Raw genomic sequence first — 16,733 nt, 5'->3', positions numbered from 1 at the left:
TAGACCACAACTAACAATTCACACATGCACGTTATAGAAACCACAGGAGTGCTGTAAATAGGTAAAACCCCAATCTTACTGCTGTCTGCCCCCCACAAAAATTAGCAGCCTTTTAAAGACAGAAACATACAGAACTCTGAGTTATTAAACCCTGAATTATTAAACACTGAGAAATATTAAAGCTGTCCAGAAAGGTACAGGTTCACCTTAGGACGGATGCTTAAATTAGAATTAACTTTAAATATAATAGCTCATGATTTTAACCTCTTAAAATGTTGTGTTTTGTCACTGCATATGAATTTCAGCACTACTAATACAAAGCTGTGTGTTTATGCAATGAGTTCTCTCCTGCCTTGTGTCAGCTCCATACAGTAATGCCTGTCTGCACAGCAATCAGGACTGATTCCTCTGTCTCTGCACTGATTACACTGTTCCGTTCATTTTTGTTTGCAAGACCTCATCTCACTCCCTAGCTTCCTCTTTTTATTTATATTATAGTATCAAAGCTTTTGAGACAATGCAGTAAGAAATCCACTACATTAAGAAAAGTCATAGCAAATTCATAGTAATGTCAGATATATCCCTTGTTTAGGCCTTGCTATTTTATAAGACACAGAAATAGCATACAGCAATGTGCAATGTTTTGGGTACATTTTGTATTTTTAGAGCTATTATGGAGTAGGAACTTAAATGCTAAAGTACACAGTAACAAATAAAGCAACAAATCCAGGGTTAAGGATTCATGCTGACTAGCTGTGAAACCTCTTGGGAGCTATTTTCAGTGATTAAGACATCACAGATATTCACATGGCAAGAGTCAGAAAGCAGTAATACTAACTAGCCAGTTTTTTTATCTCTTTTGACACGACTTCCTCCTGATCATGTTTTATTCATTACCTAAGACTAAATTTCCAGCCCGTACAGAGCTATTGGAAAACTGGAACTCTTGCCTTGCCTCACTACATCCCATGAAAAGCATGACTGACAAGCTGAACTCTGTTTAAAAAGTGAGGTATTTACACCTGGAAAATGTACATGCGTACACAATCTGTTCCACAGTACTGCAGGCATAAACCATTGATCAAGCTGCCTGTATATGATATTTGAAATCAATGAGAACTACACATTGTCTCACTCAAGAACAATTTTGTTAGTGAAATATCTCTTTTCCGAATGTGGATTTCCAGCCAAAGAAAACCCAAGCTACCTCAAAGAGAATTGTGACAAATTACTCAAACATTTAAAACATAAGGAGAGTCAAAAACTTTGCCAGCAGATGAACTGGAAGAAAGGGGGGAAACATCCAGAAGCTGCAGATCAGGGCAGAATAGGTTATTAAACTTAGTAACTTTTTTTAGGTTCATCTCTGCACTTTTTTTTGTGACATATATACACTGGACAGTTCACATGAAATTTCCACGAAGTGTTTCTAGATTTAGATCATTTATTGATACATTACATCTATGAAAAGCATAATGAGACAAAAGTGTATATTCAATTCCCTTTGAGGTTATGTCATGAGACACATGGGAATATTATTAGTGCACCCTCTTATTGCTTAGTCTAGAGAAACAAAAGGACTTTGTTGCTGATGTTGTTGTTGTTATTACAGCAGATTTGAAAATCAGAATGAAAACCAAACGTATTCAAATTCTCGATTTTATGCAAAAGTTTCCTTTCCCAATTCTACTGAGGTACCAGTGTTACTAGATAAAATATGTTCCACACAAGAATCAAGAAAAATTAATCTCATGGAATAAATAAGCCTCACTTCTCTAGCATTTCAAGATCCTGTAAAGACACTTGAAGAATCACGCATAAATTACATGATATCTGTATATTCCTTAGCTCAGTTTTTCCCAAAAAGGCTTATCATTTTTAAGACAGACCAAAAAAAGAGAGAGAAAAAATGAAGGCATGTTAGATACACTATTCTCAAAAAATTTCATGATAAAGTGCTCAAGGCCCAGCTCTCCTGCTGTGATGCTTTGTGTAATATATGACCATCATGTCTGGCAAGATTTGCACAGGTCTGCCCTTGATTTGTGTTAGGAAAAAAAACAGAAAACCTCACAACTATTCTTCATTCCTGAGAATTAATCTGGCTCCCTGATGTTTCCAATTTTACAGTGATCCAAAGAACCCCCTCCCAAACCACACCTGAAGCATCAGTCACAATTACAGATGATAGCTGAGGGAGACCAAAGTGAATTCCCTTCCCAGGCATCCCAGAGCCCTCTCCGTCACAGCAGTGCCCCTGAAGTGCTGTGAGATCGGGCCACCAGAGACTCAAACCTGCCCTGAAAGCACTGACACTGGGACACGAACCAGCTTTGAGAGGCTTTTACCCAAAAAGATTGTGAAACATCTCACCAATATACATGGTGCCAGATACCTCAGGAAATGTCACATACTATTGAAGCTTCCAAGAAACGACAGACTTCTGAATCTCTTCACAGCCATCAGAAAGCAGATGAACAGCTGAATGGGTATAGCTTCAGCCCCTGCATGAGCTGTACAGCAAGGGTGGCACTTGACCACCTCAGTTTGCCCTTAGCACCCCCTGAATGGTCCATGGACAACCCATACTCACTTTCTTATTTCATCTTTTTCACTACTTCTGCAACAGGGACCGAGACTTGGCTGGAGTAAGTGTAATTTGACCAGTTTGACTGCTCTTCAATTCTCAGCTGAGCTTATCACAGCCAGCCAACAGCCAGGTTACCACAGCCAGCCAACAAATAGTCATTACATCAGGCCGGAGAATTTTAGGATACACTTTTCCTCTAACAGCTCAATACATCATTCACAAATGTAACAAGTACACTGTAGACACAAGCACTGTGTGTTATAAGTGCATATAAATGCAGGGTGTTTCCACTAAAAGCAACATAAGTTATTATGAACAGTAAGAAAAGGTGGTCAGGTCCCTATGGTTAAATAAGATGCTAATTAAAGACTTACTGAAACACCAGCTAATATTGCTTTTAATTAGCAGATACATAGTACTCCTAGAAGTTTTTTTCAAAGTATATCATGTATGTCACATCATTTTGTCTCCCCAAAAATGTTGCCTCATTTAAATCCTTAGATCACTGCTGTTACTTTTTATACAACTCCATGAAGGAGTAAAGGTTTTCTTAAAAAATTAGGGGAAAAAAAAAAATCTGTATCAAGGCATTGACTGGAGCTTTAGAATTTGTTCAGCTTTTCAACAAGTCAATCACTTACTTAGCAGTATCACATAACAAGATTTGATGCTGTCACCTAGCATTTGTAATTATCTTACACATATAAAACAAACTGTACCACTGAAAAACTTGAAATAAAAATGTTTTCCTATAAGCAGAATAAATGTACATCTGTCATGTCACACCTCCACTGTGACATGACTATTTAATGTCAAAGCATTTACTTTATTTGCAAGATTCACTACAGTGTTTTTGCAGAGCAATAAAACCTTGGAAATCTTGCAATCCCAGGGAAACCAAGCTTTCATGCACTCTTCCGTGTTAAGAAATGTTTGAGAAGAAATAAACCATGGAAATGTGGAAATCTTTGACAGAGGAAATACAACAATTGTTTGGAGCAGCAAACTGATAAGGGCAGCTGATAGTGATTTATTAAAAAAACTATGGATATTGATCTAATACCAATATCCAACTATGACGGACAAAGACTCTCTAACATTTTAAAGTTAGAAAGTGTATGTTTATTACAACGCCGGGCAGCGTGCGGGATCGCTCCCAAATACACACGCGCAATTTACAGATCATCACAGGGTCTTTTATGTACAGGAGTATTGAATACACAAACTACAAATGCATATTCATAACTCTGGTACCTCCCGTTCCCCGCTTCGTATGGTAATTAGCCCAAAAAGCCATCAAGCATGCATAGTTTGTTCCTTAAAATGGGTCGGTGGTCTTTTTTATAGGGTGGGGTCCCAAAATGAGGAAGTAAGATGGGTCTTCCTCCCTTGACTTTTTAACCTTTAGTATTTGTGACAGCTAAATCCTGTTTTTTCCAGGACTGTTTGATTTATGATTGTATTGTATTCATGGGGTCTATTGATTATTCAGGATGCAAAAGCCTAGTTTGACAGCTTCCCTGATTTATCAGTTCCTTCCAGGATTTATCAGTTCCTTCAGTCTGGCTTCTGTTAGCAAAAGGGAAGTCCTAGCTACATTATCTCAGCACTATCTATTTTGACTACAGTCTTTAATTCTTCTAAATCAATGCCTCAATAGTCTGTACAGCAGAGAGAGCAGGATTATCCCTACCAGCAATCCAGCAGCACACAGCACAGACAACCAAGGCTCCCTTTCTCCTGTTCCTGCAGCTACTGGCAATGTAATATATTACCTAATATATATATATATATATATATATATATATATTAGTGAAAGTAATATGTTGAAGGACATAATTTAAAAATATTGATGTTTTAAGGCATAGTAACAAGAAATTGGTTAACTGGTTATCCTGGGTTGTAGTGTAGGATGCACACAAAGTATTTATTCTATCACCATCTTCATGAACTGTTAAAACCAAGTGGGGCAGTGCTGTAGTGTTGTGCTGTCTTCCGCTAATGGCCTATCAACATCTTGCCCATGACTCACAGGTAACTCCCTCCAGGGGTTATCTCTGTTAATGGGCCATCAAGGACCCACTTCACAACTCCTCATCCCATTGTGAGATGCTCTGCCCAGGAGGAGGAGCCAAGCATTCTCACCTGGATATAAGCTGGTATGTGGGACAGTGCAAGCAGCACTTACCTACTGGATTGCCAGAGGACCAAAGCTACCAGACCTTTCTAAAGGATCACTGCTTCAGGAAGACCACCTCATCTGGACTGCTTCCACCACCCTGCTCAGGTTGTATTCTGACTCTGTCAGTGCTCCTTTGTGTTATTGCATTTATTTTATTTTATTTGACCTTTTTACCTTTCTTCTTATTAAATTATATTTCTGACTTGGAGCCTCTCACTCGTTTTGCTTTCCAAACCACAACACTGGTTTTCATAAACTCTTCTAACAGTATAGATGCTTTACAGGAAGTGAAGAACTACACACCAGGCAGGTATTTTCTTTCTAAATTCAAGCCATTCAGCCATACCACCTCCATTTGCTAGATCCAATCTCATCTCATGAGGAGAAACTCTCAAGTATTGCAGCTACATCAAGAATCCTGAGAATGGCTTCTATTTTTTAGTCATCATCTCACTGTAACAATTTCCAAAATAATACTGAAAAATTAGCTTAATTAATTCTCTTTACTGAACCACTAGAATTACAAGTAGCTGCTCAACACTGAAATTTAATTTTGATATATCATATTCTCAGACCAAATCCTTCACAAGCTTTTATTGCTCCATCCTGTGCAGTGGAATGCATGTTGATGCAATCAGTATGAAATGACCAAGGTTGTAAAGTAAACATAACACTGCACAGATGCATAAATAATGTATCATTTCCTGAACATGATTCTGACATAAAGCTTCACCAATAAAAGCCAAAAGAGAGGTGTGGTGTTAATTTTTCCATTTTGCATATAGGAACACACGAGAAATACAACCATATGAAGCATAAGAGGATCAAATTCCATCCACTGGAAATTTTCCAGAAACACATTATATTAACCAGATCAAGGCAAAAATCGATATTTTGCACTGTAAATTGCCTATAAACACTGGGCATGGCGACATTCATGTTGTCAACAGAAATCAGCACTTCTCTTCATGCTTTTTCACAGTCAGATCTCAGAGAATACTTTTTAAGTCAAGCATCAAATTTGTGGCCTTGAATACAAGTTCCCTGGTATGTAATGTATCACTTAAACAGATCAGTTTAAGAACATTCATTTCTCAACCACCAAACTAAGTAACTTACAAACTGTAGAAATGCTCCTGAAATAAGGCTTAAAGTCTATCTGAAATACAGAAGAGATACACTTGAACCTTTTCTTCCCAACTGTAAGAAAAAGCAGTTGCTGATGTAGTAACTGTGCAGAGGTCTGCAAATTCTATTGTTTTTTTCCTTACCCTAAATAGCAAATATTTCATGGATACAAATGAGATGAGTAGTGCATCCTCTGGTAGAAAACGAAGGGACCATCAGCTCTTTGTGAAATAGATTCATTACACATTCTGGAAGACACACACTGGAAGAGAAGTATATTTTCTTAGATAGCTTTAAAAAATTTTGAAAAATAAACTCACTTGTAAATGTTGAGAGTTGTCAGTCATATTGTCCTCTCGCCTACGAACTTCTTCCAACAGCTGTGCATTCTTCTTTTTCTCCAATTGCTGATTGTGCTTCAGATTGGCAACCTTCTTGTTTTGGTCCTTCATATGTCTAAGAATTGCACACACACACACACCCATTAGTGTTAATGACTGCAACCACTTCTTTTGCAACAGAGATTAATTTTGTGACTACAACACAGGATGTCAATTCTCCAAGACAAGTTTTCCAAGCATCAGTTGTAACAATAAAACTTCATCTTGTTTTCAAGATGGAATATCAGAACAGCTTTCAATTACAGAATGGTAAAGCAATTATTTTGGCTTACAAGTTTTCCCCCTTTTTACAATTTCCTCACAAAAACTCATACATACTCTGAGGTCTATGCAGAAAAATTGTCAAAAGAGGGAGATTTTCCAACAATCCTTACACACCCTGCATTCAGGAACAATTTTAATAGGTGCTTCAATTAGTATCAATTTCAAAGGAAGCAGAAGGTGAAGGTGATGACTAATGGATGTTGTGAAATAATATTTTTTAAAACCTGGACTACAAATACAGTGTTTAGGATGATTAAAGTGTGATGGGGTAGAAGGTCAGGTCATAAATATGCCATGAAGAATAAAGGATGCCTTTACAAATAGCTTTGTACATGACAAAAACATTTATATCCTTTTTAATAATGGGATTTCTTTCTAAAAAAGATAATCAATAAACAAATCTATGAGCCATTCCTAAGGAAATGAAGCAATCTTTGCCACCCTTATGTTTTCTTTTAAGACTGTATTAATAAAAAAGAATTAATTGTTTCAGTTTTAATTATCTTTTATTGGATGTTACTCATTAAGTTACCAGTAGCATTTCTGAGACTTAGCATACATCTTTTTAAGAAAGAAGGCAAACTAATTTTGTCTGTCAGGTAATGAAAACATATCCTTGCAGTAATGCTTCCTACCTGCTTGAATTCTTAGATATTATTTTCCAGACTCTTTGACTTGCTCCCTTTTATCTATAAAAAATAAAAGTCACGTGCAAATTCCTAATGAGATCTACTCACTAATCCTATTGTGGCAAATGAAGAGAATATTATTCAATGCCCAAAAGGATCACTGAAAATCCCTCCTTTGCTTCCACATCAGAAGCAGTGAAAAAAAAGTTACAGAATACATTTCTTGCACAGATTTTATTACGCTAAAGAAATTGGGTCATTTAATATTTACTTCTATCGCTGGTTTCTTTGTCCTACCAGGGGTTTTTTTTCACTATTTATTTATGCTGAAAAATTAACAACTAATTTGCAATCAATAAATGTATCAATGATATTAAAAATTCTTAAAAGTCACTTCATGAAAAGTTTGTAAGTACAGCACATTAGAGAAAATCCAATCAATTATAACTAAAAAATAAAGTACCATAAACCTGCCTAGGAAAAAAGAGCGAGAACAACTAGCTCAAATATGGGCTATTTGCTTGCAACTCCAAGTGAAAATCAATTCCCTGTCATGGGTCTGTCTCATAATTGTAAGTACAGACTTATTCAGCATAAAACCAAAATGAATATTGGAAAAACACCACTTCCAAAACTTCATAATATAAATGTATTTGGCAGAAGTTTTGGTGGTGCAACATGGCTTTTTGCTGTTAAAACATAAATTGGTTTCCAATCTCATGTTGAGTAAATGATAAATTCATTTGAACTTTTTACAGAGATTAAATGCAATCTCATGCCAACTCCAGTCGCTTCTTTCATCATCCCTCCCTTACACAACATCCCATTTCAGCTTCTCTCTAATGCCTCACTAAAAAGTAGAACACGGTAAAGCTGCAAAGGAAAAACATATGCTGCCTGTGATATGTAAAATCTTGAAGAGAAGGAAATAAAAGAAAGCTCTGTTGTAGCCTCTCTTTATTCCACAACTGGCTACATACCTATGGAAATTAAAAGAAAATGCTACAGCTAAAAAGCCTAGCTTAGGAGTTTTCTTTTAGGCCTGCACTAAAAGTACTGGGGGAGTTCAGTGCAGAAAATAAATACAAAAAACATATTTCCCACCAGATTTTTTTTTAATAGCAAATTTCAAATACAATCTGTGGTCCAGCAGAATTTTTGAGTTGCCTGTTCTGGTATGTATTCATGTGGCTCTTCTGTTTCTAAAATGCTTTTGAATAAAATATAAGATTAAGAAAAGTACAATATATGCATGGTAAATAGAAAAATATTTGGGAACAGTACCCAATCAGCATAAACTATCATATGCCATAACTATAGAGGATATATGATAAAATATTCACATAGTAGTAATGCTGACGTGCACAGCTGAGTCTACATTACTATTTATCATGTGGAATTCATTTCATTTGTTCTGCTACACTGCTTGAATTTAAAGCTCTAAGACCACAAAATTCATTAGACAGAATAAAGACTACTGCTCAAGACCTTTGTCTTTAAAATCTGAAGTGTTTATTTCAGGCATCTGGTCAGTAGAATCCCTCTTAAGAGCACAAGTTAATCATTTTCTGCTAATGTAACATTTTCTGATAGTGTAATTGCCCCAGAGCAGGAAGATGAAATCCACAGCTCTTATTCTCCACGTTGTTCTAGTTCATTTTGAAATTGGGCATATGTTCTCATTTAGGGTTAATTTTATTATTTTATTATTATTATTATTTATCTATTCTCTTTTTAGGCTAATTTTTTAACCTCTGAGCCTGACATTACAGTCATCCTAAGCTAGTTAAAACCCACCACTCTGCTGCATTTGTGATTTTACAGACTTCACAGAACTGGAAAACCAGGCTACAAACCAGTTCTGAAGCACTCAGGCCCACAGTACACTGAAGTAGTGCCAACACTACATTTGGCTTAAAGACATTATGTTCTGAGCTCATAAACATTTAAGAAACAAGGCAGACTAAAAAAGCAGCATAGATTACTAACACTCTGCACAGACGCTTAATCTTGGCCAAACATTAAAAAGTAGAATTAATGACAGTTCTCCAGATAACAAATTTACATTTGTTTGTGTTCCTATGGTTAAAGCCAGTCAGCAACTGTTATAGAATATGTAGCAGCTTAGGAACAGAACAGAATTCAGAATGAAACTAACCTGTCTTGAAAACAGAGCTAGAATACAAACATACCTTAAATAGTTTAAAATAAAAATAATTTTACAAAAATTAAAAGGAAATTAGTTCCATTCTGTTCCAGTTCCAAATTAAAGGATGATATCCTAGGCATCTCCTAACTCTTTTAATAATTCAGTATCAGAGCAGCAGTATCCAGCAAACACCCCATGTCACATAAATACTAGATACCAATAATATTGACACAATAAAGGAGAGATGAACACTAGGAAAAGGAAAAAATTCTAAATAAAATCTTATTATTCTACTACATTAGACATTCTCTCACTCCTAAAGAAGAGAAAAAGATAATATAAAGTAAAATACTCTTCAAGAAGCTACCTTACTACTCATTAAACTAAGTTTGTTAATTTGTAACACCTAGATTGAGCCATTGCTCTTAACTGAATATTCATTCACCTTAGATATGCTATTCCATAAAAATCAGCCTCTTCCTGAATGTTTCTGACCTGGGATAATTTTTTATAATCTTTCTCAATATACAGAATACTCCATAGTAATTAATTTGCACCTCAACTGGACAATAGGCTTAAAATCAGGTATCTAAATGACAGCAATGCCTAGACCTCTGTTTTCCTCAGCATCCAACAATTTTTCAAGAAAAGTGATCTCAGGATGCCAGTGCTAGAGTCAACAGACTGCAGCAGTTCTGACTTCTCTGCTGCTGAAAAACCACCATCTATGACTGCTAAATATTTAGATACAGTTAGTGTATCACAGATCAAAGCAAGACAGGAAAAGACAAAACATTCTGAAACAGCTCTTTGGCTTTATCTCTTATGATATCCAGCCCAAAGGACTTAGAGCCCATCAATCTTCCTGAGCAAACAGCAAGATGCCTTTACCTCAAATGCACTTTTTATTCTATTCAATCTTCTAACTGAAATGTCTTTGCAGCAAACAGACCTCAGGGCCAGGGAGACCCAGACCCTGGACCAGCAGAAAGAGAAAGAACAAAACAGTAGCACTACTTAGTTTCTGCTGGCATGAATATAACTGTAATGACTACACTTTAACCATGCATGGGGCTTTTTCTTTTCCTGGAGTAGCATACAAATTGATCTCACAGGTCAAACTATAGGACATTTAATTCCTCCAGTTCAACTTTTTAAGACAAATACTAAACACTAAGTTTTTGCATATACCTGAGTAGCATTCAGACTTTATTTTACAGCAGTGTGTGTTGTCTAACCTCCGATACTTTCATCTCTTATAGCTATAGAAAATCACACTATTTCATTAAACTCCCTGCTTTAATTAGCCACCTGGGTACCTTGGCCACAAAGCTGGTAATGTCAGCCAAAAATAAGTGTTACATGTTAGTATAGCCTTTACTCTATTTCATAAAGGTCTTTTTTCCCCTCAAAGTATCCAAAAAATGCAGACATGAAAAATACTCCCAAGAGCAAAATCTGTAACATTTTCTAAAGGAATATGTCTCTGCAATAATTTTAATCACTTTAAACAGCATTGCAATGGGACCAGCTGTCTGCAAGTCAATCAAAAAATTCTCCAGTGTGCTAGGAATCCGTGCTCCTCAGCAAATAAAAGATAAAAAATCAGAGTGCAAAGAATGTTTTCATGGAAACAAGAAAAAAAATATCAACCCCAAACCAACCAGATCTATTTTATGAAATACAATTCATTCAAAACAAATAATCGATATAAAATAAGAAATTCTGAAAAATATAGTTTAAAATTCAATATAGTACACTAATTTTAAATAAAGAAACATAACCCAATATTCTAGGCAGGCACTGGGTAGAATCATCATCGTTACTTGAAATTATTATCTCTTTCTCCTTTACAAATAGTCCACACTTTTACAAAGAATTCATGTATGTGATCAGTGAAAAAAATCTTAACATTTCACTAGGCACTCTGGGTCTCAGCAGCTAGTCATGCAGAAGATCTGATCCTGTAAATCCCAACCATGTGAATGTCCATTCCAAATTACATTACTTCAGTAAAACTCAGTAGAAATAGTCTGAGCAGTTCAGTTCTCACTGTTAAGAATCCATGCAGGTGCTTCACTGAGTCGTGACTAAACCAGCATAAGGGTAATGCTTCAAAATTCAGGTCTAATTCCATTGAATTTTATTAAGATATAATCAAGTTAAGTAATGTTTCTGGCATTTTCATGGAATACAAATGCATTTGCTGCTACCTATCTATAGACCTGGTTGGGCTTTTAGGAGACTAAAATCACCATGGGAGATGTTAAGAGGGGAACCAACAGACACATTCCTGACACAAACAAGGACACTGCTTATTCACTTACAGCCCAGAGATGGATTTTTCTGTAGAAAATAGATATTATCATAATAAAAAACCTCTACCTATGACAGACTGAATTTTTAAAGAAAATAATCTCCAACAAAAGCCATTTTTTCTAAAAGAAAGTCCTCATGCTTGACTGTTGAACGGATTTAACAAGTGAGACTATAGTCACTGAAGTTTTATAATATGGTAATTAAAAACTAAGCAGTGACATCCTGGGCTGTCATTTGCATTTAAAACTTTCATGTTGGTTTTCTTTCAATCAAGATCATATAATCTAAAGAATTATTAGTGACCAAGACATCTTCTAAAATCTAATGTCTCTTTATTCTTATTTTTCTTTTGTTATCTAATACAATTATCATGCTGATAGCAAATTAAATACCTTAAATGAATAAACAAAAGTTAGTATCCCAACCAGTAAGAAATTAATTCGTCTATCAAATTTAAACATTAAAAGCAGAAACACTCCTACAGTCAAAGATCCTGTAAAAAGCTCAAAAAATAATACAGACCACTACACAGGCACTGGGGACTGAAGTGTTTTGAATGAAAAATTCTTAAGGGAGAAATAAATAATAAATAAATAAGTATTCCTTGGTTTTGATAAATATACTGAAAAGAAAACAAACAAATAAAATCATGTCTGTTTTCATAAAGGCCACATCACTTGGGAGGAATACTTCATTCCAAATCTCAAGGAATTCCTTTACTTGCATATTGGACTAACCTATTGCCATCCCATAGAAAAAAAAAAAAAAACAACTGTATATACTGTCTCAGCATTGCCCTTCTTGCCCTCATAATTCCAAAACAGACCTTATTCATTCTCTTTTCCTTTTCTCTTTAAAAGAGCCACATTTTCCCCTCTCACTTTCCCACTGAAAAGGAGCAGGAGCAAGACTTCGACACCCTTTACAACGGCTTAAACTCCTAACCAGTGTGACAACATAATCTATAATCCCACAAAATTTCATCTTTACAATTGTGCTATTTGATCTCATAACTAAAAAAATCTATTCTAGAGCGACACAAAGGGACATAGCTCAGCTTCCTTAGCAGGTCTATTATCATTTGGGATGAGAAAGCAAGTATGAGTGGATGCCCCCTGGAGAGACAGAAAAATGTTATCAGCCTGTGCCTGAATCTCCCCTGTTGCCAGGAAAGCTCATGGCACATTAAGACCTTCCCAAGCTTATGAAAATTGAGTAAAATTTTGGTGCCTTTTGAACAAGAGAATTTGGAGGCAGGAAATTCATTCTGGTTAACCTTAGCCAGACTGACTTTATCTTTAGGTAATAAAAGCCACTGTTTTCCACATGCCTAAGAAAATACTATTGCAAGAAATTAATATTATCTCTGACTGAAGAAGAATGCTTGCTTTTCTTTCTGCCTGATGCTGAAACTCCAGATCACAGTTCATCTGCTCATCTGAACTGGGAGGTACTCCTTTGTGTTCTCTCCATATCTCTTTGATAGAAAGAACTGGAAACAAAATGAACAACACAAGCATGGGACAAAAAAACCCATCAAAAAAAGTAAAATTAAAATAATTTTTAAAAAATCTTTAAAAACCCATTTAATTCCTATATCCCTAATTCTCCAGCTGAATGCAAAAAGGCCATCATACCCAGGATTAGCAGCTAAGATAAATGAATTTTAGTATATTCAACATTTTCATTACATTCCCAACTCCTATTACTGACAGGTTACATAACTATTTAAGTTTCACCCAAAGGAGCAGGCTTGTAGTGCACAGAGACCTGCAGCTCTCAAAAAACCCCTTCAAAAACCCTTCCTCCCATCCCCTTACACTCCCCCTGCTTTAAAATCTCGTTATTTCAATTGTCTGAAGGCTGGCTTCGGGTTTCTTAACTCATATTATGACAATTTTTCAGTGAGACAATTATTTTGCCTCTAATGCACTACAAAAGTATATTATTGTCCTGAGACAACCAAGAATTCTGCCTGGGAGAAATAAAGCAAGTGTCACAGAAGTCACTGAAACATTTCTCACCTCAAAGGCAAAAATGCGGGAGGAAGGGTTTACCCAACACACACACTCCGGGAAGTTTTCCAAAATCTTTATTTAAGAAGTGTTTAGTCTGACACAGTTCCCTCCAAAGCCCTGGAGAGATGCTAGAAATATCCACATGAGGATAATGCATGAATGAAAGAGACGTACTAAAATCCTGTTCCAAACTATGGTTTATGTCACTTGGTTTCAATGCAGACCTGCTCTGCCAGCACAGAAACTCCAACCCAGCACACTGCATTGCTGTCTTCCTCAGCACATTCCTGCTGGGTGACACTTTACATGAATATGTGTGAAATTTGTGCCACAAGACTCATCTGTCACACATCTTTCTCCTACACCCAGGACTATCGTGCATTTTCTTCTGATGTTCTTCTTTTTTATTTTTTTTTTTTAAAGGCACTTGCTGATGACAGCACACTAGATGAGAAGGATATTTGATCTGATTTAATATGGCAACTGCTTGCTCAGCTATTTTATTAATTGAGACCATTAGCAATAACTGTATCCAGTTACTGGAAATAGTTTGTCGCCTGAAATTTGCAACGAAGAATTTGCAGCCCTGCTACTGCAACTACCCTATCAAGTCCTTCACAGCTGTAGTCCAGAAAAGCTTTTTTCTTTAAAATACCAAACTAACAAAGCATCTCCACACAAAACAAGCCAAACCAAACAAAATAAGCTCCACCACCTCCTGACTCTTTCCAGTTTTTCTCTGCATCCAACTGCTCCACAGCATGTCCAGCCCAGCCTGACAGCAATCAGGATCACATCTCCTCTGCAGCACTCCACGTTTCATTGCAATTTCCTTCTGGATCAAATCTTTTGACTGCAACTCCTGGCTCACCCTAGAAGTTCTCAGGATCAATCCAGCCATTATCATCCATTATATAAATCATGCTTTCCATACTTTTGCAGTAAATTCTTCAGACCTCCAAATAAATCAGGTACACTTTGTATGATTCTTGTTTAGACATACAAACTTCCCCTTATTATAAATTCAGATCAGAGCCCCATCACATTGCCCAGGCATGCTGCTCCTGCATTGTGAAAGCAAACAAAGGAGTGGTTCCATCAAGAGCCCAATTCCTAAATTTAGTGTCCCTGTCTCTTTTCAGTCACAGCTTTTTAAGGGCAAGCTGTGCTATCTCACAATGATTCTTCACTCACACACCCCTCCACCATGCACAGAGAATCCTGACAGCATTGAGCCCAGGCAGTCACCAAGCTCCCCAGGGGCTACTTTATGCACAGGTTCAAGAGGTAAAGAAATCTGCCCCCTGGATCCTGCCCTGAGAAAAACTAGTGGTGGCAGCAGGTCTGGAGAAGCACAAGAAATACTGATGTCTTGAACCAGTAATCATGAAAGGGAAGAGTAACAGCTCCTTCTGTTCTCTCTTCCCCAACACAGAGTTGTCACATCCAACCAAATCCAAAGTTGATATTTTTCCTTCAGCAAAGTAGAGCTCTTTTCTCCTCCTATCCACTTCATTCTACATAACCATTTGCTTTACAGAGTATTTACCCTCCAAATCAAACCTCAAAAAAAGCAAATCACTGAGAAATTACAAAATATCTTAATTATTTAAATAATTCCTTTCTATTTTAACATTTCCATGGCTTTCAGGAAACTGAAAATGAAAGTAAAGAACAGCATTGCCAAGTTCAGTAGTGCGTGGGATGAAATTGAACAACAGTGCATCATCTTGTCCCAGGGCTCTGTTTGTATCTTTTTATTGTTCATCACTATGATTTCTGCTTATTTTGTAATAGAATATTTTCCCTTTTTTTCCCTTAAAGTAGAATACCAAAGAAATAAACTTTCTACTTTACTATTTCTTAAAAACTAAAATTTACAAAAGTTTAAAACCACACATAAAATCAGATAATTTTATATATCATCTCAAAATGTCCTCTCTTTCAAAATGTTTAAATGCTAAAACATTGGTTTTGCATATGTAGCAAACAGACTAAAAGAGAATGACACGTCAGCAATCTGCCTGTTTTCCGACATAACAACTATGTTTCTCACTCAGAATAACCAGTCCCTCAGAAGAGTAATGTATATCACAGATTCTCTCAGTTTTCAGTGGTACACTATCTCAGTTTCTCCAGGGAAATTATCTTTGAACAACATATCACTCTGCCCTTGGAATCATCAAACTGACATTTGACAAAACTGTGGATGGCTTGCAGGTTAAATTTAAAACTCCACTGAACCTTCCCTTGCACATCTCACTGAGCTCTGGCCCCCCCACAGAAATAATTCAGAAGGTCAACATCAGAGCTAGTGGAAAACCTTCTAGGACTGGTCAGTACAATTCACATGGAAAAAATACCCATCTCCTCCTTATCTGCAGGTAGAAAAGTTTGGGGAGCATATAACCTGCTGTAACCTAAAGGTGTGGGGATGTCACTGTACTACTGATGGTTGTATCCAGAATATTTGTATCTTGTACAGGCAGGTGCATTATGCCAATGTATTTGATTTTCCTGTTTCTCATCAGTATCAATAGCCTACCATGTTATAAAACAGATGCAGCATTCTTCTATCTGTAATAACCCCATAGGAGTATGGATGACTAAAATAACAGCAAAGAACATACTGATCAGCAGAAATTATGGAAATTAATAGATCTGTTTCTTAAATTAAATTTTGATCTTAATGAAAATTCAAGCTGAGAAAACTTAACACTTTACTGAATTTCCACAGTAAATTCTAATCATACTCTACAGCTTATCTGGGACTCTAGGGATGGAAGCTGGCAGGGTTATGAGGACAGGCTGCTTCAACAAGGTCAGTTGGTTTTTTTAGGTCAATAAAACATAACAGAAATCGCACCTTCAAATGCTGAACAAATGTTTCTGCACATCGATCACCAAATTTCAGTAAAATCAACCAGAATGACAACCACATTGCATAATACCTTTCTTTAAGCTCTTTTGAGCTAGAGACCTTTTCAATCAATGTTGAGTATGCTCTGATAAAAATGCAAAGTGTTCACATTCAGACAGTAATTTCATCATGG

At 36.4% G+C, this 16,733-nt stretch overlaps 1 protein-coding gene and 1 long non-coding RNA gene across 6 annotated transcripts in view; one reads left to right on the top strand and one right to left on the bottom strand.

Annotated features, from left to right (window-relative positions):
• Positions 1 to 16,733, top strand: part of LOC310913950 — a 293,389-nt gene that overhangs the window by 29,508 nt on the left and 247,148 nt on the right. The window lies entirely within an intron of this gene.
• Positions 1 to 16,733, bottom strand: part of ERC2 (ELKS/RAB6-interacting/CAST family member 2) — a 438,499-nt gene that overhangs the window by 237,909 nt on the left and 183,857 nt on the right. For all 5 annotated transcript variants that reach the window (XR_014590924.1, XR_014590925.1, XR_014590926.1 and 2 more), the window contains one exon: positions 6,221 to 6,356. Coding sequence is in view for 1 of the 5 variants with exons in the window: in XM_083869813.1 (XP_083725939.1) it covers positions 6,221 to 6,356 (136 nt within the window). In the remaining 4 variants the exon portion in view is untranslated. The remainder of the gene's footprint in view (positions 1 to 6,220; positions 6,357 to 16,733) is intronic.

This window comes from Zosterops lateralis (genome assembly GCF_965231275.1).
Source record: "Zosterops lateralis genome assembly, chromosome: 11".
Classification (NCBI taxonomy): Eukaryota; Metazoa; Chordata; class Aves; order Passeriformes; family Zosteropidae; genus Zosterops; species Zosterops lateralis.
Note: the sequence above shows the minus strand (reverse complement) of the source record. Positions and strands in the feature narration are given on the sequence as shown.